The 25,562-nt window shown below is 34.4% G+C and overlaps 1 protein-coding gene across 1 annotated transcript in view; it reads left to right on the top strand.

The window, feature by feature from the left end:
* The window catches only part of LOC105341713 (U3 small nucleolar RNA-associated protein 6 homolog), a 59,620-nt gene that overhangs the window by 2,781 nt on the left and 31,277 nt on the right, over positions 1 to 25,562 (top strand). Inside the window, exons 6-14 of the mRNA XM_066067285.1 lie at positions 129 to 176; positions 577 to 640; positions 1,057 to 1,175; positions 1,648 to 1,680; positions 1,779 to 1,823; positions 2,014 to 2,089; positions 2,570 to 2,654; positions 3,289 to 3,374; positions 3,595 to 3,642. Coding sequence (XP_065923357.1) covers positions 129 to 176; positions 577 to 640; positions 1,057 to 1,175; positions 1,648 to 1,680; positions 1,779 to 1,823; positions 2,014 to 2,089; positions 2,570 to 2,654; positions 3,289 to 3,374; positions 3,595 to 3,642 — 604 coding nt within the window. The remainder of the gene's footprint in view (positions 1 to 128; positions 177 to 576; positions 641 to 1,056; positions 1,176 to 1,647; positions 1,681 to 1,778; positions 1,824 to 2,013; positions 2,090 to 2,569; positions 2,655 to 3,288; positions 3,375 to 3,594; positions 3,643 to 25,562) is intronic.

The following is a 25,562-nucleotide window of genomic DNA, read 5'->3' as shown; positions in this document are numbered from 1 at the left end:
TGAGAATTGTTTAATAATTGGACCATGTTTGTATACGATACATGTAACTATATCCATTGTACAAGGACCACAATTCAAAGAGAGATAATAAAAGTGATGTTTGACATTTTATTGTTTCACTTATTCAGAGTGATGTGGAGCTGTGGTTGTCACATATCAAGTTTTCCCTAGACAGGGTAAGTCTAGGTAGTTTTATTTACATTAATTATATGAACAAAAAAATATGTAAAAATTGTACTTGAGCAGACCTGCTCTCTAGACTTCCAAAAGGCAAAATATGGTTTTAAAAAATGGCAGTATTTTCAATTGTTTGCAAATTGCAGGAATTAGCCATTTAAGTGACATTACAAACTTGATTAATGAGCACCTAATGGACAATGATGAGAAAATATCAATAATAAAAATTAAAGTGATATTAAACATCCTCTGTTTACTGTTTTATGAAGATTTAATTTTGATACAATACTACATGTATATACCAGTATTTAAAAATTGGTTATTTTGACCATTGCAAATGTAGTCCTTTGTTAGAAAATATAGCATGCAGTGCAATAAACAGGCGATTTGTCTTTATAGAATGAGAAATCTCATGTCAGCAGAATCTTTGCCCAGCTGCTTCAGGTTCACAGCAAGAATCCAGGTAATGTTATCAGTCATTTTGCTTCATCAGGAAAACTGAATTAAATACAGGTTAAACAGTGAAAAAACGGAAGAAGTGAAATTTTGTTTTCTGAAGCAGTTGTAAGAATAATATGAAAATGATATAAGACCCAAACAAAATGTCTTTTAGATTTCAAACGCTTGAGCTGCCAATCACTAGAACGGTGACATAAAACTGAGCTTATATGTTGGATTTGTTAATTATTATGAATATAATTAATGTAGTCAATTCATTGACATGTAAACTGCCATCAAATTGAGTCACAGGATGATGGCATTCCTCAAATGTATAGAGAGTCAGTGTGTTAGTAACGTGTGTATGATATCAAAGTAAATGGATTTCAAAAGGCAGGGTGTCAAAGTCAGAGATTGATATTTCATGTTGTTATTGAATAGACTTATGGATTCTGGCTGCTAAGTGGGAGTTTGAGAACAACAAGAACGCAGACAATGCCCGTACCCTGATGCAGAGGGGGCTGAGGTTTAACCCCGCCTCTAAAGCTCTCTGGCTGGAGGTAAGTGTCGGCTATGGTCTGTGATGGGGCAAGAGTTCTGAGGTTTAAATGTTTATTGTAATGATATGCAAAGAGATATCAAAGCAACATATTCATTAAGTCATGTGACCTCTTGCTATCTGTAGTTGTTTAATATATTTGTTAGTAATTTTTTGATCATTTTTGGCAGTAGATTTGTTTTATAGAATATCATTTGAGGAAAACTTGCATAACAAAAAATTGCCTCTGAAGTTAATTACTGGTACAAGTACCAGTATTAGTTACATGAAGAAATTATTTATTGTATCATGTTATAGTAGTAATGACAGTGATTATTGTCTTGTTTGGTATGCTTATTACGAATGCCAACACATACAGCTTGTTACAACTGCCAGTCATGCATGCATATATTTGAATTTGTGAAAAGATATTTATTTTAATGCTATGTTTGAAATATTAATTTTATTTGAAGTTTGGTTTTCATTACTTTCAGTATTACAGAATGGAGCTGCTCTTTGTAGAGAAGGTATAAATCTCAAAAAAAAAAGATTATCAATCAATTAAGAATTTGAAAAACTAAAATGAAAAATGTTTTAAAAATGTATTTTGCTTTGATTTTTTCAGCTGAGGAAGAGAAGAGAATTGCTTCAGTCAACAGGAATGGACCAGGTACCTGATTTTTGTAGCTCTTAACTATATCCTCCATAACCAAAACATGTATCTGAATACATTGTTTGTAAATTATGAACCATAACTATTTTGATGTACCTGAAGCTGTATCATATTCTTTGCTTACATCTTTTTTTAGCATATGCTAGTAATTAGTTGTTATCTGGATATCCTCTTTTATTTTGCTCAGAATGAAGAATCCAGTGAGGTCCTGAATGGAGTGATTGCCCAGATTGTCTACAGGAAAGCTCTGGAGGCTTTTCCAGGTAAGAACCTAGAAGATCCGTAACATTGTGAAAAATACGAGAATATCAGTGACACTATAAAAAATAAAATAGACAAGATATCTGTGAGCCAATGCTCACCTGGATACCCCTGCTCTGATATTTATTCAATATACAAAATAAGCAAAGTCAACATTTAACAGGAAATTGACATGAGATTTGTTCAAATTGCATGCCTAATTAATGAGTGTGACAAAATTTCAACTATCTGCGATGAATAGTTTTGAAAAAAAAACTTTGACAAATATTTGTTTGAAAATTTGTTATGGACAGATGGACACACTATACTCCCCTCTCTTTTGAAGCAGGGGTATAAAAATACAAAAAATTGGAGAACACAACATGAAAATTTGCCAACTAAAAGTTATTTCATAACAAGATGTTTTAAATATTTTTTTTTTTGCAAACTAATATTGCATGTAATTTTTTGTGTCGGTCTTTAATTTATGTGTTATATTTTAGGAGACTTGAAATTTGCCCTGTCCTTTTTGCCAGTCTGTCGATTGTTTGATTTTATGTCGAAAGAAGAGGAAGCCATGTTTGAAGGGTAGGAGTTACAGTAGTGGCCAAATGAAGAGCTAGAACTGTCTTTTATTTTTAGACTGTGCTGTAGATTTTTGCTTTGTATTGTTTGACATTTGTTTTCTGTACACAGTATACTTTAGCTCTGCACTCTTAGACGTTTGGGGTACTGTTTGTTGTATTGTCTGTTTTTGCTTTGTGTTGTATTGTCTGTTTTAGCTTTGTGTTGTATTGTCTGTTATTTGCTTTGTGTTGTATTGTCTGTCTTTGCTTTGTGTTGCATTGTTTCTTTTTGCTTTGTGTTGTATTGTCTGTCTTTGCTTTGTGTTGTATTGTCTATTTTTGCTTTATGTTGTATTGTCTATTTTTGCTTTGTGTTGTATTGTCTGTCTTTGCTTTGTGTTGTATTGTCTGTCTTTGCTTTGTGTTGTATTGTCTATTTTTGCTTTGTGTTGTATTGTCTATTTTGCTTTGTGTTGTATTGTCTGTCTTTGCTTTGTGTTGTAGTGTCTATTTTTGCTTTGTGTTGTATTGTCTGTTTTTGCTTTGTGTTGTATTGTCTATTTTTGCTTTGTGTTGTATTGCCAATTTTTACTTTGTGTTGTATTGTGTATATTTTTGCTTTGTGTTGTATTATCTGTTTTTGCGTTGTGTTGTAGACTGGAGACCCTCTTTCCCTTTGACCCCAACCTGTGGGAGGTCAAGGCCAAAAGACAGCTGGAGATTGACCAGGAGAACCCATTAGGTAAGGCATCAGGGAAACAATCCAATTAAAACATATGACATTTTGTCCTTATCATTATTGTCTCTTATTAGTGTCTTTCCTAAAATAAAGAATTTGAAGGCATTTTTTAATTGCATCTTCTGTCCTTAGATATTAATACAATTACCGGTAGCTTACAGAAGATATGCTAGCTGACTTATTTGAAATCACCAAATCATATTCAAAACTTCTTTTTTTTCAGAGATGTTTCATAAGATATTTCAGCAGGCAACAGAAAATGTGAAAGGGGGTAAGTTAATTAACATGAAGCAATAGCAATATAATACTAGACCACTCATCTGACTATCATAATTGACTTTTTAGAGCTGTTTCTCATACATGTATAACACATAGTGAAAAGTTAAGTCTCAAATGGAATTCTAACCCAGTGCTCTTACTACTCGGCCATTGACACCGGTTGTATTGACTGATAGTCACACACCTATTAACCTGATAATATACTGTATACAGGGTTATTTTCGCCCCTTGTTATTTTCAACCTTCTTGATTTGTAAACGGTTTCACCTCGGTCTTCTTGAATTCACCCAGAAATAATTTTGTTTAAAGAGAGATAAGTTAAGACATTAGAACGTGTTGTGATTGAAAGCCTGTATATAAAACATGTTTTGAAAAGAAAGGAAGAAAATGCTGTATGAAAACTGTCGAACACAGTTTGTGTAATCATTTCAAAAATTCTTTAAAAATTGAGACATCATGTTAAATGGCGAGTTAAAGTTAAAGTTAAATCAAAGGGTAACAAGCATTGTTATAAACAGTATGTACTCATGACTCATGTCAGGAATTGTATTTTTCTTTTAAAACCGAACACGCCTACAAAACACGTAACCTTTTCTCTAAGATAACTCCTTTATTCAAATCTTTCTAAATTTTGGAAGACTATATGCAAGTTTATAGAATTGTTACGTGCGGACAAACTTTAGTAATTAGTCAAAATTGATGGCATCTCTGAACTTTTCTATAGGGAAATGTGGGTCGTCTGATATCATTTAATGATACGAGTAGACTTGGACATTCAAAATAATATATAATCAGCTAAAAAAAAAAGATCAGCGGGAGTATTTATGCAAAAGCGAGCATCTAAATTTTACACCAGATGGTTCTGTTTCATAAAGACACCGCTGTGTAGGGCTGGGACGATACTGTACTTAGCCGATTCGGTACATATCACGATACATGATATGCGATACGATACATATCACGATACATTGCAACTAAATGAAAACATGAATAAGGGTTAAAAATTTATTCAATCTGTCGATGTATTACCGCATGTCCAAAGTTATTTTGATATATTTAAAATGAGCATTGCACAATTTACAAATTACTTTAGTCTCATATACTCTACTTTTTCATAAACAAGTAATACAAAAGTTGTCCACACTCCAGATTTAGCTTCCTAACTGTTTGGACAACTTTACGAGGTTTTCCGCCATCTTTGTATTTTCATATTTAGGCGCGCGGAGTAAAAATAGCCGATATTTGAAGCTCGGATATTTTTGGAAAATAAAAAAATGTTCGCTTAGGTATCGTTGTATTAATGGTAAATGTATCGATCCAAATATCGTCAAAATAAATATCGTGATGCACCGGTGCATCGGTTGATCGTCCCATCCCTACCGCTGTGTAACGTAATGTAATTAAATAACCTTATTTACAGACTGAATAGCACCTCTCTCGACGATGTAATAATATGCAAAATCCTTATTTTTATGTCAGTGGGTTGATTTATAAAATTGAAAAAAAAACTTCAATTGCGCTTGCGTAAATTGGAATTCTGGGAAGGAATTAGACAGTCCGTGTTAGAGAAATTCGAAGAAGTTATGAAACTGGTCAGTTTCTAGATCAAACTGCGCATTGATGTATTAAAAAACTATTATGTGTATCGTCTTGTAGCCACGGTCCGGAATCCGTATGTGCAGTCATATATTGTATGTATATCGATACACCTTTACCTCCTCACCTACATCCATACAAATGAGGGTGCAACTTTCATATACACATGCATAGTATTATAGTTCTGGAAACTATTTATCTTGTATTTTAATATATTGGGTATTCATTGTTCACCTAAAATTATTATTCCACTGGCTGTAGCTAACCTTGTAAGTAAATTAAGTTGCATTACAACCTCATAATACACAACTTCAATTCATTTTTTTTTTATAAATTTTCATACAATTAGCAATAAATAAAATCCCCAATAACGCACTTAAGTGTAACTTTGAGAAGCGCATATATTTTTTGGATATGTCGCTATATTATAGTCTGCAAGTCAAGTGAACAATTATGGTCTTTCAAAGAAATAAGAAATCTGTCGACACTTGCAGTACTTTGATGATTTCTATGGCGATCGACTGCATTGCATAATGTAGTCGTATTTCTAAAGAACAAAATTTCCTTTTACTTCCAACTTTCAATTATAATATATTATGAATTATTCTGTTCATAACTATAGAAGTTTAGTGTGTTTAACGGGTTAATTTATTAGCCACACTCTCAGGTAACGATTCCACATCTTTAATGTAAAGACCTGTCCTGACTTCGAATAATAATAGTCTTATTGTTAATAAAAGCACCTTCCAACTGTTACTCAATTACATATGTTCTGAGTTGTGTGTGCTAAAGTGACACAAGATTTTCGGTCGCACGTGGCGATTGAATTAACACAGACTGACCGAATAAACAATCGGGTGGGAAAGTGAAACACGTTGAATAGAAAATGTTACACATAAGAAGAAGTCACCAAAAATGATTTTCCACAGATCTGGATATCTTTTTGCCAATTTAAAAAAAATCCAGCGCAAGCACTTGTTAGCGGGGCGGGAGGAGGGGGTGGGGACGCAGCAATGAATTCGCTTCCACACTCAAACGAACAACCATGTATTAGAAAAACTACAGAGTGATTGATATGGGACCGATAGAATCTAATCTTCAGTTGTTTAAAACTCATGTGAATATTCTTTCAAATAATCATCAAATGCCTCCATTCAGGACAATTCAGGACATTCTTTTATCGTGCTAGCACCTACCGCAAACATGTAACATGGAACTTTGATTATAATTTTAGTTGATTTTTAAACTACCTTGTACGCTATAGTATAATTAAATCAATGCTCAATCAGCTGTACAAGCAAACTAAATTTATCTTTTCATCTTAATCCTAGATAATAGTTGAAAACATAATAAGTATAGTTCTGTCCGTGCAAAATATGAAACATGAGCGCGTAATAAGGTACATGTAGAAGAACACGAGCCGACTGCGGATCACTTGTCCACTCGCGCTTTATCTCCTCGGCCATGTGCGAGGGATGATCATCATTTAATATTGGGGGAGGGGTGGGGGGTTAAATTTTTTTAGATATACAAACCAGCCATTAATTTATGTCTGACAATGTTTCCGATTTGGAGTAATATCGTTCATTAGTTTTCATTTTCACTCAAATGTTTAATTAAATAAATACAAGATGGACAAACTTTTATAACATAACATTAAAACAGTTCTTGTATTTACGGCTATATAAACTCAAACACATTCTTCTTCATCTAAGTATGCGTCGCGGTGTGCGAATCTTGTGTATTAGATAACCGCTTACCGCTAGGTAGTGCAGCCGTGGCTCATCTCCTCGGCCATGGACGAAGGATAGATTACGTAAAGGTTCAACGCACAGACACGCACAGCTCAGAACCCAGGACGATTTGAAAAGTTTGCAGTATAATGACCATATTCTATCAAATAAAAGTTCTTTATTTTAAACTTAAAACCCACAATTGATCTATGTCTAATATTGCTTTAGATTGAGAATGACATTGCTCTTATTTATTAACTGAACAATTTCTTAATTGACACCGATTCGTTTAGTCGATAAACTTTTATGTGTAATCAAAACTAAAACAATTCTTGAGTTGGCGGCTAAATAAACTCGTATATGAGAGACGCAACTCTCGTGTATTAGATATCCGCTGACCGCTAGGTAGCCCAGCCGCGACCATGGTGACCGATTTTCTCGGCCGCGGGCGAGGGAGAGTTTCGTTAACTTGGCCAAATTGCAGCGAGTACTGGTCAACACGTATTACTTTTTCCCTCATATTATGCAATACCCGAACACAAAAACAGTTTTATGAGATCAATAAAGTCACAAGCAACATTTTTTGCAGCGACGCCCATATCGAAAAACTTACCGTTTTAGAGTTATGAAGCAAAGACTTTTAAGGGATCTAGACCCCTCATTTTAGGGGCTAGCCCCTTTTTTATGGTATCAAATGAAAGCTCTTAATATTCTGCACAACTTTTGTTCTATATGTGTCTAGAAAAAATTTACAACTAAAAAGTTATTGAGCAAAGATATAGGCAAAATTTAACATTTTTTGAAACATTAATTTCGATGTAATTTTTTAAGAAGTATACGTGGGTTAATCAAACATGTAAAACTAGGAGGACAACGTTCAAGATGTCTACATTAAGGATTTGTAAATCAAAACTACTTGCTACGGATCAACTCGGAGCCTTTGCAGGTACACGAGACCCACTAAAAAAATATTCAAAGGGGAATAACTCAAAACCGGAAGTAGCGATTTCAAATTGTTTTGTGCTATAGTAAGCTATTGTCATTGCCAATAAACCCTGAAAATTTGAATAAAATCTAATGACAAACAAGCAAGATATTACAGTTTAAAGAAACGTCTAGAAGAAAAAGAAGAAGAAAAATAATAATGAAGAATTTCCAACAGAATCAGTACAAGGTCTTCCGTTGGAAACGGAAGACCTTAAATATTTATAATTTCAATTAATTTTTAATTCATCTGTATGTCTGTATACCTGGTAATATTTAGTTCTCTTCTTTATCGAAAATGTGCCATTTGACTGGTTTTTATTGTGCATGTACAACAATGCTTTCAAAAAATTATTGAAAGCAGATACAAATTTGCAAAGTCATTTTATTTTTATGGAAAACCACAAAAGAAAAATGAATTTGCAGCGTTTGTTCAGTTTGTCGGAGTTATTCCTCTTTAATTTAATGGGCTGTTATGGCAGCCCAGACTGATGTGAGAACTTTGTCCTAAAACAGTAAAATTGTTTTATATGGAAAACAAATCATGGAGATATTGTTTTCTTTAGTACATGTACTTGAAAATTCCAACACTGTTGTGTGGAATGTCAGATGCAGATAGGGGTTTTGTTGTATCGCATGCCATGTACTGAAAGATTTAGCAAATTGAATTCTGAAAATAAATAAAAAAGAAAATTTTAACACATTTTAGGTATATATCTTCTATGTCTTGGTTCTCAAGGTAGGATAGATCTGCAAGAAATTTTCAGTTATCAAAAACTTTTTGGCCAGCAATCTTTTAAATCTGTCAATATCTCAACAGAAAATTGGATGGATAAATCCCTTTAATCCTAGCTGCATGTCAAAGTTATAATATTGTATGGTTAAGGATTCAAAAAGGATTCCATGATGAAATTTAGAAAGCAATCATGAAAAATAAACCTTTGTCCTATATTGACTTTGTCTTAAGTCTAAGACTAGTTTTCGATTATCAAGGTGCACTTTGTCAGCCAAGATTTATACCCCGGTTTTAGAGACCACCATCTTTTGCAAGGTGTCCCTGGAATTATGGGGGCTTCTTGGGTCAGGTGTCTTCTTCAAACGCTGCCATGTGTCCGTCGGAGAATGATGCAGACCAGACTAGGAATGCAGTTAGCGGCCAGGCTAATTATTGATAAACTGTCAAGTTTGGGGAATACCTGAGGGTTTTTGTAATGATAACAGAGCGATGGGTCCATGCAGGGCGGGTTTGATGGAGGACCCTTGACTAAACAATGTGTTATCTGTTGCAAGAACCACAGGCAACATGGATTAAGAAATGGCATACAAATACACTTTCTTGAGAAAGCATTTGAGAATTTTTGTATTTTCTCTCAGTTTTGTAAGATGAGAAGTTCCGATTTTCATTTATATTTGTGAAATCGAAAATCAGTGTCCTAGACTAAGCATTTCATTATTGAGCAGGCTATTGCAGTTTACAAACATTAAGACGGATGAGGAAGGCTCACTGGAGTTTTTAATTGAAATTCCTTTCATCTTCTGGTGTTTAATCAGTCTGCTTATAAAGATTTGAACTATTTAAAATGGATAGATGATTACCAAGTGTATACATGTAACAAACATATAAAGGCTGAATGTGTTGATACAAGGCTGTATCCATGCAAATTATTGATTAAAAGTAAACATGTCTTTAACACACATGTATTGCCGAACGATTATCCAATTATTCCAGTGTTCAAAAGTGAAAAGCAACCTATAATCGGTTGTAAAGAGTTCATTTGACCCAGACTGTCAAAAATTCAGATTTGAGTAAAGTAAATTTCAATTTGCAGTTTTCTTTTCTTTATTTTAAAGGTGGGTTTAACCTTGGACAGGTATTTGTTAGATTTATATGAAAAGAAGGGTTTTTTTTCCTTTCGAATTAATACTTATTTTGCTTCCATCTGGGAAAATATTTTAATCCACCAAGTTTTATATGTGGAATGATTTCCATTCAGTTTGAAATTATCTGCTTTTAAAAAAAATGTATGTTGAATGGTTGGAAGGGGGTATTTTAATTGGATACTAATTGACTTGTGCATACAACGGCTTGGGGTAAAATGCTGACGATGGACCCTCCACTTTGGAGGGTCCAATGTGGAAGGGGTGGAGCTTGGTGTGTCAATCTTAATTCAGAGTCCGTTTGATCTGTCATTCCAATTTCATCATGCACCTAATAGCTAAAACATATGGGTTGTTTATTAGAAATTTAAAAAGAGGGGGGGGGGGTCCTAACATTTAATGATTTTGGCAACTTCAAATGAACTTTATCAGGATACATAAATTAATCTATGTTTGTGTAACAATTATTGTGAGTCCAGTGAAACTGGAAACAGTTAACTCACCTCAATGTTGAGAGATTTATTTTTTTCCCTGAGTAACAAATGTTAATAAATTAATAGATCTAAAAGAACATTATCCATTGACTGTCATTATTAATTTCAACAATTACACAGATATAAAATCCATTTTTTTCATGATATTCATTGTATGTAATGAGCAAATTTGAATTGGGGGAGGGGAGTTTTATGTGCCTGTGTTTTAAAGTCATATAAATAAAACAATGTTGTGGCCCATTCTGTTTCTGATAACATAATTGGAATGACAGATCAAACGGACTCTTAATTAAGACTGACACACCAAGCTCCACCCCCTTCACTATGGACCCTCCAAAATGGAGGGTCCATCGTCAGCATTTTACCCCAAGCCTGCATACAACATGGGAACTCGCAACAGATCCTCTCTTTTTGCCCTTTTTGTTCTAACGTTTTGAGTTGAGACAGAGTTTTGAAAAAGTTTGTCAGCTAACAGTTCACCACGCAACCCTTGGGCTGTTCATTGTGTGAAAATAATAATGACAACGGGAAATGGAGTTTCCCTACAAATAACGCACTGTTTGATAAAAATTGAATGAAAAACCAAGTATTTATTAAGTAAGACACTTTAATTCAGTCATAATTTTCTCTCCCAATTAAATTAAGTATGATAGGTACATTAATTTCATTTATATCAAACCAAGGCTTATTATTACTGACATCTTAATTCCGATAAAATTAGGTAATAAATGGCACATAATGTAGTTGGATAGAATACATTGAGGACATCATTAGCAATTGAACGTAAGACTAGATCCCAAGATAGCATTCACTGAATAGCGAAGGATTTGTGATGTTCTGACAAACAAACATTTAATTATACGTTTCCATGCAAAGAATTTCAGTAGAAAGTGCATTACACTAACCATCATAATCAGGATGAATGCGCCAGATCATTCACTCCCCGATCAAAGCCTGTACTTTGAAGGACATTTCCAGGCCTATCTCATGAACTTCTGAAAAAAGGCTGACACTCGGTCGCATGTTAACACTTGATTTCAGAGCGATCGTCTAACAAGGAACATCACAGACTTGCTTTCGCCTTACTTATGCCTCATCAAATTTTGTCTGATAGGTTTTTTTCAAGGTTTTGAGATGATCTGAAAAAATGATAACTAGCATGTCAGAGATGGTGTATGTGCTGCATGTATGCAGTGTGGTTTAGTGATTTTAGGGGACTGGTTATCTACAAAAATTCTGGTTTCAGTTGTCAATATTTATTGTGCTAAGTTTGCTAGCACATCATCTAAATAAAAACAACTTTTATTCATCTAGTGCACAGTATCAACGTTGTATACAGTACAGTCTAAATATTTTATAAACTTGGTCTATAATTCTGAAAATGGCTCCTTAATAATTTATTGTTTCTTAGAAAATAAAAATGAAAAGAATTTAAAATGATCAAGCTTTCAAAATCTACTCTGATCACAGTTAAATGTATTATTTTAAAATGCACAGTTTTTTTTCCAAGAGAAAATGTGTGTGAATGAATGTTCCTCCCCCGTGCTTCTACCTGATGTGATGTTACATGTCTGACAACCTCTATGACCCCTCACTGATCACTCTTCTGCCAACAGCGACCTTGACTTGTCAAACAACACATTCAAGGTCAAAGGTTTCCCTCCAATTCATTCACTACCTGATTCTGTGAATTCATTAAAAGATGGCATGCATTGTTGTTGCTGTGGTGCTAATTAATTCTGTGGTCTAATAAAAACCCCAATGTGTCAATGTTTTGCACCTTTTTTTAGGGGGGTGATAATTAATCAGGATGCATAATTCATCTGTTGAATGCCAGGAGAAAATCCTATAATACTGTGTAGACTATTTCAGTAGAACACCCACCTCAAGGGTTTCATTATTTAAGATCATAACATCTCATTATTGATGCAAGTGGTACCATTATTAGCTTGTTTTAAAAAGAGAGGTAAAATTTAAAAGCATGAAATATGTCATATTTAGCATTAAAAATGGGCAAAAGAGGATTTATAAGATGCATGAAAAATACCATTACACGGATTAGCAACAACAACAAAATGATAAATTTGAAATTATAAAAAATTGATTATATTACCGGTACTTGTTTTATTTATCATGAATGCTACATATTGGAAATTGATGATCACCTTTAAAATTTTTGCCAGCCATTAGGCCCCTTCGTGAGGCAACAGACAATTTGACGGACAGACTTCCTCTCTTCTTTTTGTGACCGTTGTGCAAAAATCGATCTGTCGTCTGCCTCTCAATGGGCAGACATCTGCAATCACGGAAAAAATTTCAATAGCAGAAATGGACAATAGAATTAAATGAGTACTATATCGATTTCAAATGAGAGTTGACCCCATACAAATGTAAAACACGTACAACTACAAGTTTGACCTCTAGTGACCTTCAAGGGATGAATAGCAGACGGACATAGTGACCCTATCATTATAGCCTGATCTCAAATAATTAACTCTTAATTATCAAACACTGACCATTTGAAGGCAGATTGCATTAATATCCAGGTAGAATGTGCAGGGCAATGAGAGGAAGAGGAAAAGGGTATGAAAGCTAGACATTGGGGTCTGGGAGAGTCAAAATCCGTCCATTAAGTAATGAATAAAACTTCTCCTATATTTATCTTATTAGTTGGGGATTGACTCGGATGGCCTTTCAAGAAGTCTGCCAATTTACACAATAATTCATTTTTCTTATGGCTGAAGAACAAACTTTTCTGGATATCTGTTGTAGATAATTGCTATGTTACCTGCGGTACGAAGGAAGGTGTTCGTACACCATGTTTTGTCTCGCTGCGGAGGTTTCTGTGAGCCAGGGGCTCCTTCTATTGTTCAGCAACGACTGTACCGGAGAAATTATTTAAACAGGGAACAATTTGGTCCAGGATATTGGACAGGGTTATGTAATTCCTGAAACTGATAAAAGATTAGACTGCTGGGTCTACCAACAATTGGAAACCTGTTTTGACTTTTCATTTAGAGCTTGTCAGACTTGACAATTCTGATGATATGCATCATAATACACACCCTATTTACAAAAATAAAAATGAATTTATCAAGCAGTTTTTTTCACAGATTTTGCATGCTTTGAATATGCTTCATACTAATCTTGGCCCAATTCAGGTGTCAAAGATTTTTTTGTATGATTCATTTGATGAATGAGATTTTAATGCGATTTCAGTTATTAGTCAATTATATAAATTATACAACAAATTATGAGGGAGTGAGGCAATATCTCTTTGTAAAATTTAGTTTTCACATCTACAAAATAAAATTGTCTATTATTGTTAACAGTGGAGATATGATATAGTATAGGAAATTTCCTATCAAATCTACATGAATTGATATCATTGAACACTATATTTCCCATTCAAAAAGGTACCATTGTATGCCAGTAGTTTACAAATCAAAATTATCTCAGCTTAAAATATTAAGCATGCTAAAATTGAATTGATTGCCAACAAATTCTGGTATATAATCAAAGATGGCTGCCATATTTTGTATTTGTGAAATTGTAATTACAGGTGTAATTGTTCATTAGTGATGGGAAGAGTGGGCCAGAAATTAAAATTGCTCATCAGATTGACATGATGATCAATATTTGTAACAGTGTAAAAATAGAACCTGTGCACCTTTGAATGTTAGAATGGATATTCATTGCTAACTGCAGACTATCAAGAGAGTTGTGACAGACAGTTCTTTGTTGTCGCTGTATTATATGTTTGTAGATTGATTCCTATCTAGATGCATGTGCACCAATTTAGACCAGAATATGACTAAAAGCAGAGACTTGATTGCTGCAGTATTTCAACAAACTATACGTCAAGCCTCTCTGAGGAAACTGCCCTGATATATGTTGAGAATTGCTCAGAATTATCTAGCCTAGAAATACTCCAAATATCATCACCCGAGTTGAACTCCAAATATCCTAGCCTAAGTTGTACTCAAAATATCCCAGTCTGAAAATTGTACTCAAAATATCTTAGCCCGAGTTGTACTCAAAATATTCCAGCCTGAGTTGTACTCAAAATATCCTAGCCTGAAAATTGTAATCAAAATATCTTAGCCCGAGTTGTACTCAAAATATCCCAGCCTGAGTTGTACTCAAAATATCCTAGCTTGAGTTGTACTCAAAATATCCTACCCTGAGTTGTACTCAAATTATTCTAGCCTGAGCTATACTCAAAATATCCCAGCTTGAGTTGTACTCAAAATATCCTAGCCTGAGCTATACTCAAAATATCCCAACTTGAGTTGTACTCAAAATATTCTAGCCTGAGCTGTACTCAAAATATCCCAGCTTGAGTTGTTTTCAAAATATCCTAGCCTGAGCTATACTCAAAATATCCCAGCTTGAGTTGTACTCAAAATATCCTAGCCTGAGCTGTACTCCAAATATTCTCGTCTGAGATGTACTCAAAATATTCTAGCCTGAGATGTACTCAAAATATCCCAGCTTGAGTTGTACTCAAAATATTGTAGCCTGAGATGTACTCAAAATATTCTAGCCTGAGTTGTACTCAAAATATTCTAGCCTGAGATGTACTCAAAATATCCCAGCTTGAGTTGTACTCAAAATATCCCAGCCTGAGATGTACCCAACTACTATGATAAACCAAGTAATGTTTGCACCATTTTTATTCATTAATTGGCAATTGAGAAATGATACATGACAATTTATTTTAGCAAGCAGCTGGAGCAAGTAATTTTTATGTAAATTATTTGAATTCTGTCACCAAAAGAATATCTCAAAATTGTTTTTGTTAAGGTATGTCAAATTATAGAACAGAGAAATTTTGGACCAGCATTCCTTATCATGCTAGACCTTTGTTAGACTAAAATAGGTATAAAATTAATGCCTTCAACCAGAATTCTCTGTTCATTATTATCTATTTGTATATAATCAGTAAATGAAATGGCTGGTCTAATTGAAGAGTTTTTATCAAAGTTGACATTGACATCAATTTACCCTGAAAAACTTGTCTTATAATCCCTTGAATCTGAAAAACTCTCATTTTTGCTGTGGCAGTGTCTGATTTTAAGCCTTTTTCTGTCTCTATTAATATTACAAACAACGATAACACAGCCGAGGTGTACAGAGTCAAGTTTATCAGCCACCCCATTACCGTGGGCGCAAGTTTGCATCTTTACTCCACAGTATGGAGTCTAAGTGGTGTATGATTCTACTGTTGTGGACTGTTGCCTTATATGTGGATGGTTTGGACAAACGCCTGTCTCTCCCAGCTCCACCAGACTCTTCATATTAACGTGTATCCTAGCTGAGTCAAACACTGGAAGTTTTCTAGTTGACCTGTGCAACAAGAGTTTTTAAGAAACAGGCTTATTTCCATGTGGACCAAGACATGCTTTGTTAAATCCTTTTCTTGGCAAAGATAATTTATTCGAAATGGCCTTTCTATAAGAGAACTCACAGCACAAATCAATCATATTTGTTTTTATATCGGTGTAAAATGACTTTGTCTGGTTTTGACCCCATCATTGCTCATAATCATTTCAATTGTCTTGTGAAGTAGCCCAGGTGCTGCCATGCTTTTTCTTCTGCTCACTTGAAGTGGAAACCTTCTTCATAAAAAACCAAATCCTACATTCACTATATCTACAGATTTTCTGCCTCAGTGTGCATGACAGGCAGTGGATCTGAGGTCAATTCCATCAATTTTCCATCTGTATCCTACATAAAAGGAGAAAATAGAGAGGGTATGCCCCGGCTTAGTGGAAACATGCAGACCAGTTTGCTTTATGGTCGTTTTTAGTGTCGCAGAGCGAAAACATGCCTTTAGCTTATGAGTTTTCCCTATCCATTTTACGAGTTCTCAGAATGAAAACATTATTTTCCCCAACACCATTTTGCAATATGTGTTTGGGTGACCAAGTGTAGCTGAGGGCCATTTCCCACTGTAATTTCATTTGGAAGAAGATGCAGCAGTGTCAACATGAAGACATTAGTTCCCCAGTGTAATTACAATGTTATGGCTGGTAAATTAAATTATTAAAGCGGGTTGTGCAAATGTTTAAGACCACATACCTTTTTCACACAGTGGGGAAAATTGTTGTAATTGTTTTTTAAGAACAAAGAACATCTGCCATAGAATTTATTGCCATGTTGAGACATGATGCCAATTGTCAGTTTGTCACCAGTAGCTGATTGGTGAAGCGATCGGAGTGTGCCTGTCATAATGTAGACCATTTTGAAGTCTTTTTTTATGAGATCAATAGCAAGGATTACTGCCCTGAATGTATGCGATGATATTGGATAGTAATTACTATACATAAATCAGGCCAACATCTTTCATTGATGCCCAATTCTACCCTATGTTCTCTCTTCCATGTTAGAAAACACAAAACAGCATAACGATTGGTCACAGAGTCGGAATGTACTCTCTGTTAGTTGGTATTAATGGAAATGGTTTACCGTATTATCAAGTAATGATGTATGTACAAACTAACAAAGAGCCACGATCAGAATCAGATGTGTGTAATGTTGTTGGGGATCGTCTTCATCAAAAATCAACAAAAGTCATGGAAAACGAATTTATGATGCATCCATTATTCTTCGGAACGCTTTATAACAAGTCTATGGCAGTTAATTACTTCCATAATTGAATTGCAAAATGGCTTCCTTGCAGCACTCAGGCCTGAAATTGTGAGGTGATGAAGTCTATGTTCTAAGGCAAGAAAATGATTGTCATTTTTCTTGAAGAAATTAAGGCCCCTCTAGTATGATGAATTAGCTGGTTTGTAACTATTGTTGATGAACTCTGGAAAAGTAATAAAGAACCAAAGGATAAAAAAAAGTGCTAGCAATCTGGTTCGACAAAGCCTAAAAGCTGTCAGAATTCAACTTTGAAAACATCAAAAAACGAGGCATTTAATCAATAGAGTTTATGTCATACACATTGAAAAAAATGGTAGTTTGTTATGCAGGGAGAAAAAAAGTTAATGGATTCATGGCAAATGTTTTTCTGAAAAAAGTATGCTGAAAAAACCACAATAGCTGCATGTCGTTTGATGCAGATATGCTTGACATGCAGAGAAAATGCCAATCTTTGTGGAACATGCTTTTCATGCTGAGGAAATCTAAAACTGTAACAGATGGACATGCTTTGCATGTTCGAACTATAAAAATAGGTACAGATAGGTAAATGTAAAGTTCTTGAAATTGAAATGCTTCAGTATATATATAGGTTCTCTAATGAGAATATAGACTTTTTCAAAAAATTGATTCTTTATGAAATTTGTAATTATTAGTATTTGTCAGATGTTGTTTAACAATATGAGTATAAGCAAATCTTAAAAACAGTGAATGGAGAGTTAAGTAATTTGAGAATAATCAGGTTACAACAGTAAAATACATGACGAAGTAAACATTTTGAAAAAAAAATGGAAAGCTAAATTGTATTGAATGGTATTACTTGTTAATGTGGTATGGGGCACTTCCATATTGTGACGTACTGTTTATCGAAATAAACAATAGTATCAAGTGTAATTGTAGAAACAGTTTCTTTCTAGAAATAGAACACTTATAGCGTAGCACAGTGGGTTAGATGGTTCGCTTCGAATCTGTAAGTTTTGAGTTCAAATCCCGCTGAGATTTTTAAAACTTATTTATCTTTCCAAAAATTTTTAAATCAGGTTTTTTGGATATATATTGTAAAACTTGAAAAACTAGTGTATTTTAGTGTATTTTAATTCTTATGTACGTTATTAAATCCACGTTAACATCGACAGATGTCCCATACCATCTTAATCAGAAAAATGAGGTTACAATATAGATTACCAAGTAAAAGTTATGACAAAGTATTGAATGATATTGTACTTATTAATCAGAATAATGAGGTTACGACATAGATCAGTGCCCCTGGCCTAGAGGTGTGTGTATCGGTAATTCTACTGGAGTGAGGGGTGAGGGACTTGTGAGATATGATGTATGGTTATGTGAGAGAGAAAGTCATGCTGGAGGTATTGGTCGATGATTAAGCCAGCCATCCATCTCCCTGTCACAGCCATGTTTACATCATGGATCATAACCAGGCATCACCTGTAACACACCTTACAGGTGGGAGGGGGGAGGGGGTCAAGCCTGTACACCTGTAACAACAAACCTTACAGGAGAGGGGAAGGGGTAGTCAATTCTGTACACTTACTGGAAGATAAGGTCAAATCTGCTCACATCCAGTGGAGGATGAGAGGTGGAACCTAAAATACCTCAAAATAGGTTATGATCTATGACTTAATCTGGAGGATGGGCATCATGACCCTTCATTAGCCTGTTATATAGAACAGGCATGTAGTTTATAGTGTGAAAATCAGTTTTGTTCTATGACTTGTGCACTGCATCTAATGTATCTATAGGACACTCACCCAAAACAAATAGGAAAGGGAGGTACTTCCATTGAGTTAGATTGCAATATGACTACCTAAAGACACAAAAATCACATGTACATGTCTGAATAATGTGCTGATAATCAAATTTAGGTGTCTAGTATTTAAGGGTTCATATTTAAAAGAGAAGGAAAGTAGCTATTATACTCCAGGTTTTGCACTTCTAATGACAGTTTAACGACATTGTAAATTTTTTTGTCACACAATACACACATAATAAACAGGTAACATTTCATTTGCATAAAAGTTATAAATATCAGTTTTGTCAGTCTATTAAGACATCATAATTGAAGCATTTATAGACCTTGGTTTCTTGTCACCCCTACCCACCCTTTCTGATGCTTAAAAACCTGCACATGTACATATGTCAATCTGCTGAACATGTACCTGTGAAATTCATTTATCATCTGAAATGTGTTGTCTAATTGAAAACGAATGTAATAGAGGTTAACATGTTAAATACGTAGAAACATCTTCAAAGATTAATATATGCTGGTAATTAAATATAAGTTAGTAATGGTCTATGGGGAGTTTGGAGACATCTTTATACTACATTTCTTAATGAGCACTTGAAGACTTTGCTTAAAATATGATTAAATTGCCACAGAGAGAGAGAGAGAGAGAGAGAGAGAGAGAGATCTTGGTGGGGGATGTCTATTTTTCCAAGAATGTCCACTTCTTTGAATACAGGGTTCCTTGAAGTTCAAGGGTTTTTTGTACTATAATGCCTTTGAATTTGTACCAGGCTTTGTGTGTGTGTATAATGTTTGCCGGGGTGAAATGTGGTGTAAGTAAAGTGACCTAGGTCAGATATATTTTCTTATCTTGGTGCCTCTTCATTATTTAACACCCTCATAGTGCACCACAAAAGATGGCCCGCAAGGAGCCAAAAAAACCTAAATGCCAGGTAAAGAATTCCTATCCCAGACCTTCCGACCTCAGCATAAAGCTTGCCATGCGGTTGTCAATAAAGAAAAACAATTCAATCAAGCAAAGCCTCTATTTCCTTTGGGTTTATTGACAAAATGATGATATGGGATCTTTTTTGCTGAAATATTAAAACAACAACAAATTTAATAAGGGCCCTCTGATAAAGACTGGCCTGCACTTCACCTGGAGTTACCTGTCTGGTGTACGGTAGATAGATTCTTGGGCTGTTATTGTAACATTCCTGGAGTAATCCACCTGGTTTGACCCCTGTTTTATATGCAGGTCTTATCCACCTTGATCTCCTGATAAATGTTTAATATATTGATACCTGCTACAGATTTTCCATGCCTTTCTGTTAGCGTCTGTTGCCCTGGAGCTGGAGGGTACTTTTGGGTGATTAGCCCTCTCAGCATCCTGATTCCTCACCCAATGAAAGAATTCGGTTTTGATAGGTTTTTTATGCATTGAATTAACGAGCTTCAATAATTGATATGTTTTCTTCATTTACTGTCAGAAAAATTAGGTGATGCAGAAAATTCATAAGAAGTCATCGAACCTTTCTTGATAACAAACATAAGGATCATGATCTTGGAAATGTTTTTTTAAGATAATGAATCCAAAACAATTTTTCAGTTTAGTTTTAATTACAATGCAGCTACAGAAGCTATTAAGTCTGAGTATAATCTATTTCAGTAGGTTATATGACACACTCAATTATAATACATAAACAGTCCTTGTAAGAAGAGGTGACAGCACTTGGGCTTTTTTATGACAACACTTAATGAAGATTTCAATTTAGAATGCTTTAAGTTAGACCCAAAGTAATGATGGCCATATACAAGGTCCTAGTGTGGACACATATGTCAGAGGCGTTGCTGATCTGAAACCATGGACAACACCATCATAATAAATCATGGTGAAATGGCCAATAAACTTGAAATCCCCCTACATGTTAATAGCTGATCTTCAGTTTAGCTAATTGTCTATTATCAAGATTTGTAATGAGGGGATTATGTAAGTTAATCAGGCAGCAAAAATTTGCCGATTTTTGGACACAAAAATGTGATTTTTCCGGACAAGTGTAGGAACGGCCATAATCCCCTTATAATCATTACAATGAGTCCTAAGCAATATAGATTAAACTGGCAATGAACCAGAAGGACTTTCAACCGCTGGTCCACAGAAGTCGCAGAGATTGAACACTGACACAAGTCTGTGTGATTGATAGCACTGCGCTCAGGTGTAATTTGAATTTAATACAAATTTTAGCAAGAGCTATGCAGTGGCTTGTTGGTCGTCAGAGATATTTGGGGATCTGATAATGGAGGCGTCCTTTTGTTATGATGAATGATGATCATCTGTTACATGCTTCAGTGATTTCTGATACTGTCACCAATACAAACTTTGATTCTTTCAGACTTCTTTTCAAATAGTTGTTAAAGAACTAGAAGTGCACCGGATAATAAAGAATGTTTAGAGTGCACACAAATCAACATTTTATTGTATCCCCATTTCCTTTTGCCAATAAAAAGAGATCTGTGAACAGCCTGATGGATTTAAGCAAGTTTTAACCAATCAAATTATTTAATGTTTGTCATCCTGGCTTTGGAATGTGATGATTTTTTTTAAAGAGTTACCTTTTAAATTAATTGTAAGCAAATAAGTGAAAATGGTTAAAAAGGGTGACTGCTGCAGATACAACTTGAAGTAGCATCAGTATACTTTATGATTGTAATAGAGTGATTTGAGTCTTTTGTCTTTGAGTGAATTAACACCACCCACCCAGTAGCAGTACTTGTACCCACTGAAAAGCTCCCACAATCCACAGCAGGTCTGTACATTTTCTACCAGTACAGAACAAACGAAAGAGACCGCAGGTATTTACCCAACACACAATACCCACATTGATCCAACCCCTGCACAGAACCACTAGCTCAGGCCTTCCGTGAGCACACTCTGTTTTGAGAACATTTAGCATTACAACAGCTGGACAAGAAGTTGAGAGAAGTCTAAAGAGCTGAGGGAGAAGTGTCAGTCCAAGTGACTCTCTGTATAAGGTGTTTGAACAGGAAGATAAATATTTGGCCTGTATTTCATATTCAAAAAATTGATATTACACACACCGCTTTGGTACTCAATAGGCGGGGGTCAAAAATGTGACCTATAACGTTGAAGGAATTTTATCCCTTTGTCAAATTTGATAGTGTAACTTTGTGAAGTGAAAGACTTAATTATATTGATTGAGACTCTGAAAACTGTCCCAGGATAGGTATGTTTAGACTAACAAAACCCAGACACACAGCCCTGGTACTGTTGTTTACTTGGTCCACAAGGAAGAATGGCTGAAGGATTATTTTCCCCTTCATTATGTGATTTCTAATCCAAGAATTAGATTGTCACCCTCTCTCCTCATTTTTGAAAAAGCAGAATGAAAAATAGTTTGTGTATGGTATGTCTTTGATGTTTTAACTAATCCGTACAGATTGGTGCAAATCTCAAGATGGCCGCATCTATCGAGCATAAACTGTTACATTATGACGTTTGACATAAAAGCAATATTCTGTGGATTAGGTCTTAGAGTTGGGTTGTATTCATGTCATTTATGTATTCAGACCTAATCCTATAATACTTCATGAATTTACACACTGATGTTGAAAAGCAAATCTTTTGAAGCAGAAGAGGAGAAAGTAATAATAGTAGGATCTATTGACAGCTGTAGCAAATTTAGAATAAAAAAACCTGCAATCATCTTATTTGATGTCTCGTGAAAATTAGGAAGGAAGTTTTAGTTCGGAAAGCCCACCTACTATGTACCCCCACTGCAATTGCTAAATTTGATTTAATTGATTAATGTAAAGAGTACATCAATTTAATTTCCAAGAATCCTTATCAAACATCACTATAAAGGCAGTAATGGAAGGCGACCTACTTCATAATTACTATAAATAGTAACATTCTACTTGAATCAAATGGTAGAGAACCATGGTGTCTATTTAGGGTAGAGCTATAATCTGAGTTATACTCAGTGCTGATAACTTCAAAGGCTTGATATGATAGGCTTCTGTTGATAAGGGTTAAACAAAAGGTTTCCATGTGTTGATACCTAGTAATGGCCCACCGATAAGATTGGAGCCGGATAGTAGTGTGAGTAGATGGGGACCCCTCATGTACAGATTAACTCAGCTTTGATCTTTGTTGTCTGTTTGGATTAACATGCAGAGTTAACAACATTACAAAGAATTTACTATTTGTATATTTTAGTGATAAATATATATTAGTAAGCATAAACATGTACACAGAGTATGGATTTGCACTATGATACTCATATACCAGGTACTGGGTACATGTATTTTTAAGGACTAAATTCCCACACTTGTTGTTTTTAGAAATTAAACATATGCAGTAATTTTTCCTTGAAGCTAAAATATTTGGCTTATTGTCAAATTGTAAACATTATTCATTTAAGTTTATTTCAGTTTTAGTCATTCTTTTGCCTTATTTTTTACATATGTATATGTTAATGAGGATTTTTAACCTCAGGTGTTGAAAAGTAGAAAAAGATTCATTTAAGAATTAGTCATATGGATGCCATCGTTTGAATTCCTTATGCTAGAGTGGATCTCAAAAAGAAATTAAAATTTACAGTGAGTTTTACATTGTTTGCATTGTATTTTCTGTAGATGACACACCTGGTCTTATTTAATGGTTTATTTTTTTAGTTGACCGCGTATGATGCATGGCCGTGTTTGATGTATGTAGACGGATGACCCACGACCTCTCCTTATATTGTTACATTCTCTTAAATGTACAGAAAAAATTCTTTCATACTTAAACATTTATCATGAAATTTGTTTCTCTGTTTTTGACGGATGTTTTTGTTCTTTTTAAGTATGTTTTCAAACACCGCAATACCCTTGTACAGATAATTATTCTCGCTCTTACTTAAATTTCTTTGAGTTATTCTTTCGTTTTGTTTCTTTTGATAAGAAGCTTATTTAAGAACATAAACAAAATTTTTTTTTTGACCATTTGATTAAATAAAAATATAGGTGTTGAAAGGATTACAAGATTTATTTCTCACTTACATCTTCAGATTAGATAAGGTTTTATTAGATCTTTGTGTAAAAAAAGGGGTGGGAAAAGGATTAGAAAGGTCTGTCTATGGAGCTGGTCTGTTTTTGTGTTTTGTTGCTGGCAGACATCTTTAATCCCAATGGTTTTTCTTTGTCACCAGTCTCGCACTTCCTTTATATACCAAACTATGAGCTCGCTGGGAGAAAAGTTTCTTTTTCTGCCACTGTATCTGTTTTTCTATCAAACTTCTCTGTGGACTAACCCCAGCGACAAACTAAGCCCATTATCGGGCCCACAGGAAGTTTTATCACTTTCCAAAGACATGTCTTGCTCATATGGGCCGTCAATGCCTCTCTCCACAGGGGCCGAAATGAAATCATCAACATAAAGTTACGCCTAATATACCCTGGATGAAAATTGTCGTCTCGGACAATGAGGTTGAATATATTATCCTTTCTCATAAAGCAATAAATTGGTTAGGTTTTTTAAAGTCATTTATTCATATCAAATTCTTGGTCATTCATATTAGAAAATTTGTGAAGAGACCAAATCTGAGTGGGTCTCGGGATGTTGGAAATGTACAGTTGACATCTCAGGTGAAAGATTTGTCCTGTCCTAAGCCATTTTTTCTAGGTGCGGGTCTAAAACATTTCAACAATCTTTTCATTTGTAGATACTTGAAGATCACCCAGACTGAATTTTCCCATGGGTGGGACTTCTCTATTTATTTTTACAGCGCTACTTTTTATTCAACCCCAGGCCCTGAATAACTCCTAAAAGAGGCAATTGTTTTGGAATGTATTGATAGAGTTACAATCTCGACAATATCTGATAGCTCCAGTTGAGGTGTATGTAACTTTATCTTCTCTATCAATTCTTAGATAGAATCTGGCTTGGTTACAATTTTCATAATGTCTTTATTCTATGAATTAAATAATTTGTAGACGTGTGAAATAAGATATTTTGTACTAGAGCCATTCATTTTTGAACTTACATGACCTGTTTTATTTTTGCTATCTTTATTATTAAATTTTGTTTAAGATATGTCCCCCAAATTTTTAATGAAATTTAGAGGTTGAAATAATAATTATGTTTTCAAATATTTGAGAGATAATTGAAGGCGATTTTTTTTTCTGATGTGGTAGACTTGTAAATCCATCATAATCTTTTATTTGAAATTTGAAAGTAAGTTGGAACTTGTATTGTGAAGTTTTTTGATAATAACAAAGAAATAATACTACCGCTGAATATGTACTAGACTTAGTTAGGGTCAACAAATCTAAAAATTCTTCATGGTTTGTTTTACATTTTATCTTGTGTCAAAAATTTTAAAAGGTTGCCACTTGATATTGCCAATCATTATTTTATTTTATTCAATATATTATTTATATTTCATGTTTATATTCCTCTTGCCTCCCTTCCTTTCCTAGCTAAAAATTTTTAGGTTGTATAATTGAATTGAAATTTTTTTTTTATATTTGAATTTGAGCCTGCATGTTTTTGCTATGGTAAATAGTGAAATGTTATACCAAACATTTCATAGTAGATGATCACATAACATCAAATAAATAAAAAGGCAATTTAATTGGACCACTGCTCTCAACGCTTGAAATCATACAGTTCATTTTTATATCGCTTAAATAAAAAAAGCCAATTTGCAAAGATTAGATTTATTTAATTTTAATTGATTTGTTGGTAACTTGTAGAATTGTTTGAATATGTGTGAATGTAGATAGTTTTTTCATGCTTGACTTAGAAATAGAACCTAAAGATGCAGGAATA

The sequence above is a fragment of the Magallana gigas genome, chromosome 7 (assembly GCF_963853765.1).
Source record: "Magallana gigas chromosome 7, xbMagGiga1.1, whole genome shotgun sequence".
Classification (NCBI taxonomy): Eukaryota; Metazoa; Mollusca; class Bivalvia; order Ostreida; family Ostreidae; genus Magallana; species Magallana gigas.
This window is presented reverse-complemented; position numbering and strand designations above follow the sequence as displayed.